General features: G+C 33.9%; 1 protein-coding gene across 3 annotated transcripts in view; it reads left to right on the forward strand.

The window, feature by feature from the left end:
* LOC117179469 (homeobox protein cut-like) overlaps positions 1 to 10,191 on the forward strand; it is a 104,188-nt gene extending 93,997 nt beyond the window's left edge. Inside the window, exons 7-9 of one of the 3 annotated variants that reach the window (XM_033371311.1) lie at positions 1,199 to 1,850; positions 1,978 to 2,251; positions 5,517 to 10,191. In XM_033371311.1, coding sequence (XP_033227202.1) covers positions 1,199 to 1,850; positions 1,978 to 2,251; positions 5,517 to 7,189 — 2,599 coding nt within the window. In that variant the 3' untranslated portion in view covers positions 7,190 to 10,191. The remainder of the gene's footprint in view (positions 1 to 1,198; positions 1,851 to 1,977; positions 2,252 to 5,516) is intronic. The other 2 variants (XM_033371312.1, XM_033371313.1) reach the window with 2 other exon arrangements.
* Positions 10,192 to 14,280: the final 4,089 nt, after the last annotated feature.

Below are 14,280 nucleotides of genomic sequence, written 5' to 3' on the forward strand. Positions count from 1 at the left end.
TAAAAATTAAATTAAATTTGTTTTATAAATAAATCTGTTTTGTCTTTTGGTGGAAAAAAATTTAACTGAAAACTTAACTATTCTATTTTTTATTGAAAACTGATTTTTTTCGTTCAAAATTAATCTTTTTTTTAAATCGATCTTTTTTGTTGAAAATTCAATTGCTTGATTGAGAGTAAATGTCTCTTTTTTTAAATCGTCTTTTTGATAGAAAATTAATATTTTCTATTGAAAATTCAACTATTTGGTTAAAAATTCATCTATCTTTTTGGAAATCCAAAGTTCTAAATGAAAAATTAGAAATTTGAAACAATTTAAATTTAATTTAACATAGAAAACACCTTAATTTTATATTATATTCTGGGACTTTAGAGACAAATTCAAGAAATTATTAATTATGTTTTTAGTATTATTTAATTATTTAATTAATCGAATGTGATAAAATATTTAGCAATATCTTGTAATATCAATTGCATTCCAAGAAAATAAAAAAACAGTATTTATAATAAACTCGCGAAGAATGATACATCGAAAAAACTTGAGATACTTGAAAAAAACCTGGAATTTTAAGGGAATTTTTTTCCAGGATTTTAGTAGACACCCTGGGTAGAAAATAAATCTTTTTTTATTGAAAATTTAGCTATTTGGTTGCAAATTAATTAATTTTTTTTTAACCAAATTTCTATTTGAAAAATTAGGAATTTGAAGCGGTTTAAGTTGAATTCAATATGAACTGAATTTTTAATATAAGTAGATAACATAAAAATTTGTTTGAACTATTATTCAAATTCATGAGCTTTAGAGACAAATTCAAGAAATGATTAATTCTGTTTTTAGTATTATTTAATTAATTCTTTAATATAACGTGCTAAAATATTTAAGAATATCTTGTGATGTTAATTGAATTCCTAGAAAATAAAAAAATTAGAGTAAAACTCAGATATAACGCCCTCGGATATATCCCTTCCGAGAATTGAGGGGCGCGCCCCCAAACCGGCACAGTCTCCGAGTTTCACTGTATTTATGATAAATTCGCGAAAAATGATACATGAAGAAAACTTCAGATGTCTCTTAATGTATTTTAATTCGGCATTTCTACTAAAATTTATTCGAAAAAAGGGTTAAATAAAACGATATTTCCTGATAAGAACCCGATTGAATTTTAATGAGGACAGCATTTAACGTCGATTAATCGTAGCGCGATGTTTCCGCACTTTTTCAGTGGCAACCCTGGAATGCCAGGCATGGAACGCACTCAGGATGATATTCGTCTCGCTCTTGACGCTTATCATCGTGAACTTCAGAAATTGAATGTAGCCACTGGCCAGACTCCTACCCTAGGCGGACTTCCACTTTCCGGCTTACCCAGCATCCTTCTCCAGCAACAAGCTCTTCAGCAGCATCATCTTGCGACAAACGGTGGTGCTGGTGTTCAGGATTTAAGCTTGGGCAAGCTGGATCCGCGAAATAAAATGATGAACGGAATCTCGGAAGAGGAGAAGGAAAAAATGGAAGAGGCTATGAGGCACGCTGGTAGCGCCTTCTCCCTAGTGAGACCTAAACAGGAACCGACGGGACCCCAGTCAACTCCTGGCGGTTCCAGCGCGAGTTCACCATTAGGCAACTCCATTCTTCCACCTGCAATGACACCCAGCGAAGAATTCGCTGGTGCTGCAGCAGCCAGCCCTCTTCAGAGGATGGCTTCAATCACCAACAGCTTGATCAGTCAACCGTCCACTCCAACTCACCACTCAGCCAATCAACGACCACTCAAAGCTGTTCTGCCACCCATCACCCAACAGCAATTCGACATGTACAACAACCTGAATACCGAAGACATTGTCAAGAGGGTGAGTACAATAGTGTGTATCCAAAAAAAAAAAACTTCTATCTTGTGTTGGTGCAATAGAAGCATTCAGCTACAATAGAGGCAAAAGTGAAGTTAAAACAATCTTGAATTCTGCTTTTTGATTCCAGGTGAAAGAGCAACTCTCGCAGTATTCAATTTCGCAGCGGCTCTTTGGCGAATCCGTGTTGGGCTTGTCTCAGGGTTCAGTCTCGGATCTTCTCGCAAGGCCGAAACCCTGGCACATGCTCACCCAGAAGGGACGGGAGCCCTTCATCAGGATGAAGATGTTCCTGGAAGATGACAACGCGGTTCACAAATTGGTCGCCAGTCAGTACAAAATCGCTCCGGAGAAGCTGATGAGGACCGGCGGCTACGGCGGCCTGCCTCGTAAGTTTAACTCAGGTCAATATAGATGTTTTGTTATTTTACTCGTCGGTAGTTTGGGAGCTCTTCTGTCTTTCAGCATCAATAGTCTCTTGCTGAACTATTGCACTAAAGGGTGTCTACCATACCTGGAAAATCTGAAATGGGATTGTTGCATATTTTCAAAGATTTTTTTCCGTTTCACCTAGAACGGGTCCAACAGACCCGAACAAACTTCAAACTGAAATATCTCCGGTTTAAATAGACTTTGATTCATTTTTCTTTAAATTATAGCCCAGAATCGCAAAAATTAATATTGCTCAAATAGATGGGAAAATTGTGTTTTTAATAAATATTTTGCAAAAAATGATCAAATTTACAGGGAAAAACACTCTGCTGAAAAAAATGTTCGGGTCCCTGAGACCCGTTCTAGCACCTTTTTTCTTGTTTTTTTTTTTTTTTTTAATGTTAAGTACAGTTTCCAGCATGTTTACTTTCGTTCCCAGAATCGTATAGATCCATGCTTCGTAATTATTTAAAAAAAAGTGTGTGAAATTATTTATTTATACATATTTATAAACAATTGACATCCAAAAGAGGCATTTTTTCTAATAAATTTGGCTATACTCAAAGCAAAAGTTTCTTGTGATACAGTATAGTTGTTTAGGGCATCTAATTACGATTCTGATGCCAAAATTGTAAAATTCATGATGGCGGATCCAAAAATGGCGACAAGTTTGACAGAAAAATTTGCTCCTGAAAGGGTTAAAACGTACACTCTTTGAATTTTTGCGGGAAAATTTGATTGTTTCGGCGGATTTTCGGTTGTACTTCATTCTGATTAGCGCGGTTGTCCGGTTGATCATTGGTGATAGAATGTAATATGGCCGCTAGCGATTAAATATGTAAAAGGTGCAAACATAACCTATTTTATGGTTTATTATTTCAAACTTGTTTTAAAAGTAAAAAGAAGGGCCTAAACAATTTTTTAATTGTCTAGAATTTCACTAATCATGTGTCAGATTATATATACTTATACAAATAATAAAGAAAAAATAAATAAATAGTTAAGAAAAAAATCCGACTACCGTGTGCTCTTGATTCCGAACATATGATTGACAAAAATTTGAGGTTATCTTTGGAAACATCTCATTCTCACGGATATGAATGATAATAATCATTATTATCTTTTTTTTTAGATTTTATGTTTTAAGCAAAATTGCATGTTTTTGGTTACTTCTTTTTAAGAATTTCTTTCTTTCTTTTTAAAAATTTTTGTTAGAAATTGTAAATTGAATTTTCACCAGCTGTTTACTAGATACTTCGTTAGTCAATGTTTCATTATTCTGATTGGTTAAGCGAGTTTTCCCACGCGACGTTTCAAGGTCACAGCTTTTTTTAAAATTGGGATTATCGATACTTTTCTCAAAACTTTTTTTTCTTCTCAATAATGAAGTATTCAATTTTTGTTTGTAAACTAAATTTTAATAACAATGATTCTTCACTTTTAAACGTAGTTTTATATTACTGTATTTAACAATTTTTCTAAAATTTCTGTTTTTTTTGTTTAAATTAATTTTTTAACCCATAATTTGAGTATTGTTTTTTGTAAATTGATAGTTTTTAGTTGAAAATTCATGTATTTTTTTAAAAATTCGTTCTGTAGTATAAAATGAATCTTCTTGTTTAAGCAATCATTTTTTTCTTGGAAGTTCAACAGTTTGTTTGCAATTTTTTCTCTCTCTTGACCGAAATAATCTTTCTCAGTTAAAAATTTAATTGAACTCTTTTATTAGAAATTAACTTTTGGATTGAAGATTCTTCATTTGAATACAAAATTTATCTTTCTGGTTGAACATTCGTTATTTATTAGGCTGAGAATTAATTTTGTTAACTGAAAATTTAACTATTTTGTTGAAAATCTGTTTGTTTTTTTGTTGTTGAAATTTTTTAAACCGCCAATGTAACTATTTCAATTGCATATTTCATAATTTTAGTTAAAAGTTCATCTATATGGCTGAATATCAATTTTTTAACTAAAAATTTGTGTATGCAATTTTTGGACGAAAACTCATCTAATTTACTTAAAATTTTTGTTTAATATTAAACTATTCCAGTTAAATATTCATTTTTTTGCTCCAAATTAACTTTTTAACGGAAAATTTAAAAGTTAAAGATTTGGTTTAATTTTTTTTTTTTTTAGTTGAAAATTCATATTTTTTGTTAAATATTTAACTATTCTAGTGGAAGATTTATAATTTTATTTGAAAATTCATCCGTTTGGTTAAAAATAAGTGTTTTTATTTTAAATACAACTATTTGGTTGAAAATGTGCTTTGTTAGTTGAAAATTCATGTATTTTGTTGAAAATTTGCCTTTTTAAATTGAAAATTCAAATATTTTGTTGAAAAATTATCTTTTTTTATAGAAAATTAATCTTGATTTTCGAAAATTAATTTTTTTTGATTAAAAATGTAAGTATTCCTATTAAATATTCATCATTGTTGCTCAAAGTTAATTTTTTTTGGTTAAGAGTTAAACTCTTTTGTCAAAAATTCTTTTTTTCTTTGTTTTGAAGTTAACATGTTCTAGTTGAATATTTATTATTTTACTTAAAAATTCTTCAACTTGGTTTAAATTTTTGTTCAAATTTATTTTGTTTCAACAATTTCTACAAAAAATTAATTTCTTAACTTAAAATTTAACTGTTCCATTTTTTGTTGAAAACTAATATTTTTCAGATCAAAATTCAATTATTTGGTTGAAAATTCTTCACTTTAGTTTAAAATTTGTTTGTTGTTTTTGTGTGTGGAAAATTCACTTTTTTAATATAAAATTTAACTATTCTTTTTTTTTAATCTGATATTTTTCACTTCAAAATTAAACTATTTAGTTGAAAATTCAACTATTTAGTTGCGATTTCATATGTTTGGTTAAAAAATCGTATTTTCCATTTAAAATTATTTTTTTTTGTTAAAAGTGCAACTATTTAGTTAAAAATTGATCTATTCTGTTGAAAATTGAATTATTTGACTTGAATTTAAAACGATTTAAATTGAATTTAATAAAGAGCTATTAAAAATTATACCTGAAAAAATCTGAGATATTTAGAAAAACACCTGGAACTGTCCGAGAATTTTTATCTCGGATTTGAGTAGACACCCTGTAGAAACACTATTCATTTGCTGAACTATTGTACTAGAGCAGAAGAAGGTGAACTTACTCGTCACGATGAGCTTCGGGACTACAAAGACCAAGAACTATTCAGATTTCTAAAACTCTTCTTTTTTTGGTCAATTTACAGCTTGCGGGACACCCATGAAGCCAATGCCACCGACTAAACTAGTTCAGGAGCAGCTTCAGAATGCAGCGAAGGCTCAAGCAGCAGCGCAGGCTGCAGCTCAAGCCGCTGCTCAGCATCAGCAGGAGAGTCAGATGCAGCTCGGACCACCTCCCCAGAATCCTCATCCTCAGATTCCTCAGCCACCACCGCCGATGATGATGACACCAACCGGTCCCCTTCATCCGCACGCTCAGCTCAACATGGAGCTTCAAAAGAAACAGCATCAGCAACAGCAGCAAATAAATCTCCACTCTCCCCACCATCAGATGGCTCCCTCACCACTGAGATCTCTCCATCCGCACATTTCCCCAAGTGTCTACGAAATGGCCGCTCTCACGCAAGACCTCGACACCCAAACGATCACCACGAAAATCAAGGAGGCGCTTCTGGCGAACAACATAGGTCAGAAGATCTTCGGAGAAGCCGTTCTGGGTCTCTCGCAAGGATCAGTCAGTGAACTCCTCAGTAAACCGAAGCCGTGGCACATGCTGAGCATCAAAGGAAGGGAGCCCTTCATCAGAATGCAGCTGTGGCTTTCCGACGCGCACAATGTCGACCGACTCCAGGCGCTCAAGAACGAGCGACGAGAGGCGAACAAGAGAAGACGCAGCAGTGGACCTGGACATGACAACAGCTCAGACACGTCGAGTAACGACACTGCGGAGTTCTACCACTCCGCATCTCCTGGGCCCGGTCCAGCTTCGGCGAAGAAGCAACGAGTTCTCTTCAGCGAGGAGCAAAAGGAGGCTTTGAGGCTCGCCTTTGCGTTGGATCCCTATCCCAATGTCTCCACCATTGAGTTCCTCGCTGGCGAGTTGAGTCTCTCTTCCCGGACGATAACGAACTGGTTCCACAATCATCGGATGAGGTTAAAACAGCAGGCGCCACATGGCCAGCCGGAGCCCCAGTCGCCAAGAGAACCCGGACAACCCTTCGACGCTGTCCACTTCAGGGTGCTGCTGAATCAGAAACTCTTGGAGATACAGAAGGAGCGACTCTGTCTGGGCAACGTGCCTCTGACCTATCCACCCTACTTCAACCCCAACTTGGCTGCACTCGTTGGAAACGCTCTGAAGGAACAGTGCTCCGGCCTCGACCTTTCGATGGGATCTTTGAAGCGGGAACCGATGCAAGAGTTCGAGGACGATGACGGCGATGACGGGATGAGCAATTTGGGAAGCGAGGACTCTGAAGGTTCTGCGGGGAGTATGAAGCGAGAGCAGACGGAAACCCCTGCCCCGACGACTGGCAGGTCGAGTAGGCGGAAACCTGCAGCTCCTCAGTGGGTGAATCCGGAGTGGCAGGAGCCAGCGAGGGCCGGGGACGAAGTGATCATCAACGGTGTTTGTGTGATGCAGACTGATGATTATGGCGTCAAGAGGGAGAGTGTGGAGACCGTCAGAGTTGAGCCGACTCCCGTTCAGGACCGGTTTGAGGAAGACGCTCAGAGTGATGTTTCTTCAGTTTCCGCCCACAATGCCCCCGACAGGGACAGTCCACTTCCGAGTCCAAAATCGGGGCACACGAGTCCCGTGACGTCTCCGAGGCCGCCTTCCGTTCAGCAGACGCAACAGACGGAAGGGAGTCCGAAAGAGGTCGTCAAACACGAACCCGAAGAGACGTGGGATTATTAATCGATTCCGTGTCTTCGTAGTTAAGTTTTTTTTTCTTCTAACGAACAAGCCAACGATAGGATTCGGTCACGACTGAGTCCTGCCTAGGACAGGGCATTATCGAGAGAGAAACCTGAATCAAGAAACTCATTTGGGCCGTTCCGGGTGGATCGAGCAAAATCAAAAGCTTATTTCAAAGAGACTTTTAAAAGTACAACGGAGGAAAAGTTGGTTGTTTTAGCAGGACATTTTTCTCCGTCGACAGAATGTGAGCAACGAACAAAGATTGAGGGAAAAAGTGTCGAAACGCGCCTATTTTAATTCTAAGGACCGTCGAGTCGAAGTTTGCTCCAAGCAACGTTCGTTGTGATTCGCTCGAAATTCAAGAGAACCTTCGCGTTTTTAACCAGAGAGAGAGAGAGAGAGAGAGAAAACACAAATCAAAGGCCGTGGGTTCTCGCAAATCAGTGCAATCTCCAAGTAAAAAAGTTGTTAGATCAAAGTTATTATTAATTTTTAAAAGAGAATCTCGCGGGTTGCAAAAAAAAGGGGAACGCGAGACGTCGCATAATTGTGATTCATGTTATATCGTTTATATTGACCCTCATCCTCCTCCTTTTTAGCCGTTAAGCTGTTGACGTTAAATATTATATATATATTCCCATCTCGAATTTACGTATCTTCGTTTTATCTTGGTTGGTTTTGAAGAACGCTGGAAAGTCTCTTTCCTTTCGTTCATTAAAAACCCCTTCGTCCGTCTTGCTTGCCGAGTATTTATAACGAATTTTGCGCGAAAAGAGAATCGCTCGACGAGATCGCGCAAGAGTAAGACCGTTACCAATGTTATTATTACTATTATGAGTATTGTAACTATCCTGTAATTAGTTGTATAGTCTCATTATTATTATCAATTGCTATTATCGCGTCGATAGCGAATTGTAAAGACCTAGCCAAAAGAAGAGTCAGACTTAACGAGAATCGAACATTCGAAAGTTTTTTTTTTTATTTTTTACTTTTAGATACTTAAGAGAACAATCGCTTTCAAACTAAAAAAAAAAAGAAAAGTAATTATTTTCCCCAAGAAAATCTGTTCCGACCTTTTTTATTCAACATTTTTACAAACTGACAAACTTGTTTCTTCCTTCTTTTTAAACAAAAAGATAGCTTCTTTCTGCTGTAATAAGAAAATACTTTTAAAGGTTTGTGGTGATTGTTTGATGCAAATTTCTTTTTTTTTTAAATTGCGATCACTTTAACGATTACAGTCAATATTAAATATTATAACGATTATTACTATTGTGTTATCGAGAGACGAAAAGGCTTGAGAAGCCAATGTGATAGAGCTTAGGCGCGACGGTGGCGACAAGACAGAGGTGGTAGTGCGATTTCTTAAACTCGCACATGTAAATAATTGTACAAAGTACGAAAAAAATTGACAAGAAACACGGACACGATGACAGGATTACACACAAATACACACCTTGTACATTCTACTCACTTATCACAGTTCATCATCAATATGAGACAGTTTACACTGCAAAAAGTGCGCCTCGCGACGTGCGGCGCTAGTCGTGCGCTTTGAGATGCACGTCTCTAAACGTGCGATTCTATCCGTACGACTCAAGACATGCGACTCTAATGGCACGATTGGAGATGTGCGTTTCTAGCCGTGCGTCTCGAGACGTACGTCGTGAGATGTTTCTGTTGCCTCTTTAGGGCTAGAACAATACAAGAAACGATCGTCGAAACGGAATGCCTCGAAGAAATGTGAAAAACTATGTGAGTAGTCCGATAAGCGGTTCGACTGAGAGAGCGAATGTCTGGATGAGTGTCGGATATGTATAAATAGTTGGCGTGAATGAGAGACGGAAAAGTAAATGTCGCTATTACGAATCAAACTAGTATTTACCAGATTAAGCCACGATTAATCTCCGATTAAATTCTAGTCTGCAAAAGCTGAGTTCTTTTTTTTCTTCTTCTTCTTCTTCTTCTTTAAAAGCGCAGAGAAACAGTGAAAGGGCATTGCAAAAACGAGAGACCAGTGATCGTCGATGTTTTCTTTTTCCTCGTTTTTAGTTTCTTACTAAGCATTAATTATAACAAAAAGCAGTGTAACTGCGAAAAAAGCGATATCAGTGTACATAGAGCGTCTTGTAACTTAATGATTCTAACTCGCCTAGTAACAATAGAGGAACGTCCAGATTGTCAGACGATCGGCGTTTCGGGTCTTGCCGACCGACTTTGGGTCGGACAAGAGAAACAAGAAACAAAATACGATCTCAGACCACTAATACCAAACTAAATTATTTAAATCATCTTAGCCTAAAGACATTCTTCCAGTTTTTCGATTGTCGATACAATCTTTCTTATTTGCGTATACGAGGGACGCTGATTCCGCAAGGTGCAGACCCATTTTTTGCAAACCACTCTCAAGCCTAAGAGTCTAGCATCTACAATTTTTTACATTTAGATTTTGTGTTCCTTTTTTTTTAACAGTCGGGTGTTTTTTTTATTTTTGTAATGAGGATGGAAATATCAGATGGAAACGAAAGACTGAGAATAGGCAAGCGTTTCTGGAGGTTTTTGTATGTTATTTTTAATTTGATTTTATAATTTTATTTTTTACTTCGACTCGTAGAATTGAAGTGGTTGATGGGGAAGCGACTAGAGGCGGATGATGGTCTATAACTTTTTTTTTTCATTCGTCGAATCATAACTAGGTTCTTTGTAGATACTGAATAGGAAATAGATAAGACGATAGCTTTAATTATTTAAACGGTACAGCTTCGAGAGAAGAGTGAGGTGTATATTATATATTCGAGATCGAGGCGAAAAAAATCATATCTTAAAACGTAATAATGAATATTTTACAAACAATAAAAAGCATGTAGATAGAACATTCAGAAAGATTATGGAAAAGTTCGGTTCGCGCGTTTCGCGTGAAACGATTGCAGAGGTCTGATAACATTGTACGATCAAAAAAAAAAAAAAACATAATAAAAAAAACCGGAGAACAACAATAACGACATTGTCATCCAGTAGTGAAAATAATGTATTTAAAAAGAAAAGGAAAAAAACACTCACGCAGAAAGGAAGGATTACCTGCAGTAATAGTTTATTGATTTGTATTTTCATTTCGAACTGTATTATAGCTTAAAGAGTATCCTGTACATTGCATAAACACTATTGCACTATTGTTTTAAATTGTACGTTTATGATTATTATACGAAGATAAAAGAAATAAATAAGGTATACAAAATATTGAAGATATATGAGAGATTTATTGACGATCTAGCTTGTAAGGATCTTGGACATCTCCTTAATTGCGCGCAGCGTGTCTTGACAAAAATTTTATTCAAAATATAACATAGCATCCATATCTTCCACGAAAAAATACAATCTACAATCGCTGCTTATCGATATTCATTATTGCCGTTTCGTAGACGTTGAGACCGTACGCGATTTTTCTTCAGAACACAAATTAAAGAACGAGCGTCTCGATGTGTAGCGAATCAAAAGGGAGCAGAATGCACCAATTATAAGGTGTTAATCAAGCAAAAAGATCATCAATAATATTGTTATACTCGTCATTCTTTTTAATCCAAGGTCAAACTGCACCCAGTGGGCAACAAGATTAAGCATTTTCTAAAGATGCTGATTGGGCGGTCATAGGACGTCCTAGAAACGACCCAATAACGTCCTAGAAACGGCCCAAGAACGTCCTAGAAACGACCCAAGAACGTTCTTGGAATATCCATGATTTGTGTCCACCAGGATGTCTTTAAGACATCTCTAGGACAGTAAACGTCCTAGAGACGTAATTGGACTGACTTTGGACGTTCTAGGAACGACCCAAGGACGCTCTTGGAATTTTCGTGGTTTTGTGTCCACTGGGAGCGAAAGACTTCGTAAGACAAAAAAATGCGCTAGTCGGATGTAAATTTAATCGAAACAAAATCAGTTATCTTTTATTCAATTATAAAAATGATAAGAACCTCGATATCTTGGATATTGTGAAACGTTGATTATGATATTGTTTATGTTGGTTGATTTGTAACAATTTTGCGTTGAAAAGTCAAGTTATTTCGTAGGTGAATTCTGTCGGTGCACAAATCCGGATTAGTTGAGCACTTGTCCGATTACGCTACTCAGACAAAATATAAATGGAAGATTTTCTTCATTGTATATATCTATATATAATTATATTATTCATATCACTGTCTCCTTTGAACGATTTCTAAATTAAAAAACCTGTATTAAACACGACACGAGGATTATTCGCTGTCCCTTCCTCAACTTTTTTTTTTTTAATTTGGTAAAATAATTTATAGTTTTATTTCTCTTTCAAATGAGTCTTTTATTTATTTTCACTTTGAGTTAGCTTATAATTCATTGAAGAATTAATTATATGTAACTACTGATTTTTTGGTTTTTATGAATTTTATTTATAAACTTTTTGTAATGCAGAGAGAAATTCCTGTCGATAAAATTTTAAGGTTAACAAGGCATGATTTTTGCGGAATTTATCTTACCGACTGATGGTAAGTATACTCTTAACAAAATATGTTAGATTATTACCAACAGGAGGTATTTTGTTTAGGCAAAATATGGTAAGTCCTTACCGACAGTCGGTTATTTAGAATCAAAGCTTTTTATCAACAGTTGTAAAATACTGTAAACCAAATCAATTTGTTCAAAATTAAAGTGATCCGGATATGCAGAATTGCCGTATTTATCATATACAGAGATTACAAATTATTTTTCTTTTGAATTTCCAGCTTTCCTGGACTCGCCGAAAATAATTAATCAACTGCATTGAAAGACATTTTTTAAAAAGTTCTGCTGGGTCGCAAACAAAATTTAATTTTGAAAAATGACACCATAAAGAATCGATCTGACCACAATATTAAATTTTTTAAACTTCATATTCAAATAAATTTCAGTACTCAACCCTTTTTTTAATTTTGTAAAATAATATCTTGTTTTATTTCTCTTTTCGGCATTTTATTTATTTATCAACAGTCGGTAACTTCAAATTATTTTTAGTCCTTACCGAGTCAGCATTTTTTTAAATCAAAATATTTTTATCAGACAATATTGTGTTGCGAACAAAACCAATTTTTTTCGTAATGAAAGTGATTAAATAAAACCCAATAAAAAATATTTGAAGGGCTCTCTTCGAAAAGGGGGCACATTTAAAAATTTCGAAAATTTTTGTGAACCTGACCAGTTTACCTGGGCTCGCCGAAAATATTTTTTCAACTGAATTTAAAAAAATATATATTTCTGCTACATTGAACAAAATTTAATTTTGGAAAATGACTTTATAAAAAATACATATAGCCAAAATCTTTAATTTTTCAACTTTCTATTCGAATAAAATTCAGTTTTCATCTTTCATCAAGAAAAAAATTCTTATTTCCTTTGAACGATTTATAAATTAAATCTGCCCCGTCCTTAAGTGTTTCGTTGTTGTTGAAATTTCGTAAAATATATTGTTTTATTTCTCTTTCAAGTAAGCCTTTATTTATTTTCACTCTATCAAGTGGGCTTCTAAGTTCATTGAAGAATTACTGTTCATATGTTAATATTTATTTTTAATGAATTTTATTTATAATTTTTTTTAAATATTTAAATATAGATCAAAAGTAGGACGCTTGTCGATAAAATTTGATGGTAACAAGTCAACGTGATTTTAGCGGAATTTATCTTACCGACTAATGGTATATTCTTTAAACACAATATACGACTATGTTATTATAAGCAGTCGGTATTTTATTTATTTAAAGTATGGTAAATCCTTACCAACAGTTAGTAACTTAAAATAAATTTTGTGTTATCCATATATGCAGAGTTCCCGTAGTTAAATTTAGAATTATGCTTGAATTTCTAAATTTTTAAATATATAGATAGAGAAGTTTTTCTTTCAACAAACTATAAATGTTAATATTATTATCAACAGTCGGTAATGTCTATAATAAAAAGAAGGTAATTTCTTTCCCACAGTCGGTATTTCAAAATTAAAGTATATAAAAAATATCAACAGATGGTATTTAAAAAAGTAATTTATCAACAGACGATGTATTGTAAATATGATAAGTCATGGCAATATTTCTTACAAATTAAAGTGATTCAAGTTACCCAGATATGTTATTATATACAGAAAAGTCGTATTCAGAAATTACAAAGAATAACAATTATTATTCTTGATAATGGAAAAGATTGTTATTGTTAATAAAAAACAAAACTGATTTTTTTCAAGAAATTAAAATGTTCCCAAAACTCGATTTTTTTAATTTCGGGAAGTAAATCTTGTACATATATACCAATTAATAATAAAAGAAGAAAAATGTGAATCATTAAAAGAGCGAATCAATGTGACTACAAAATCAGGATCAATTTAGGAAGAAAAAAATTGTTAACATAATAAAAAATTAATTTTCAACAAAATTGCTCAATTTCAAGCCAGAGATTTAATTTTCAACCAATAAAATTAATTTTCTAACAAAAAAATATCATTTTTCAACAAAAGACATGAATTTTCAACCAAACAGTTGGGGCTTCAACTTTAAAAAATGAATTTTGAACGAAAAATTTAATTTCCTGTTATAAAAATTAATTTTCAACCAAATAAAATGTGTCAATCAATAAAGAACAAAACTTTTATCGAAAATGTTGAATTTTTAAACAAAAAAAAAAAATCTTTTTTTTTTACAAAACAGTTCAGTTTTAAAACCCAAATATAAATGGTTAACAAAAAAGTTTCTATCTAGACAAATTATTGAATTTCAAAGCCAACAAAGCAAATTTTTTACAAAAAAGAATTATTTTCAACCCAAAAATAGAATAACATTTCCAGTGAAAAAATAGAAATTAATTTTTCATTTTAAAAAATGTTCAACAAAATAATTCAATTTTTAACTAAAAAATGAATTTTCAACTAAAATCATGAATCTTCAACCAAAGAAATGCTTTCTTTTTAACAATTTAGTTAAATGTTTCCTAAAAAATATATAAATCGAATATTTAACAAAATACATGAATATTCAAACTAAAAGACCTTTTTTCGTCATGTTTGAAACTTGGATAAAAATTAAATTTTTTCCCGCTAA

The sequence above is a fragment of the Belonocnema kinseyi genome, chromosome 9 (assembly GCF_010883055.1).
Source record: "Belonocnema kinseyi isolate 2016_QV_RU_SX_M_011 chromosome 9, B_treatae_v1, whole genome shotgun sequence".
Lineage (NCBI taxonomy): Eukaryota > Metazoa > Arthropoda > Insecta > Hymenoptera > Cynipidae > Belonocnema > Belonocnema kinseyi.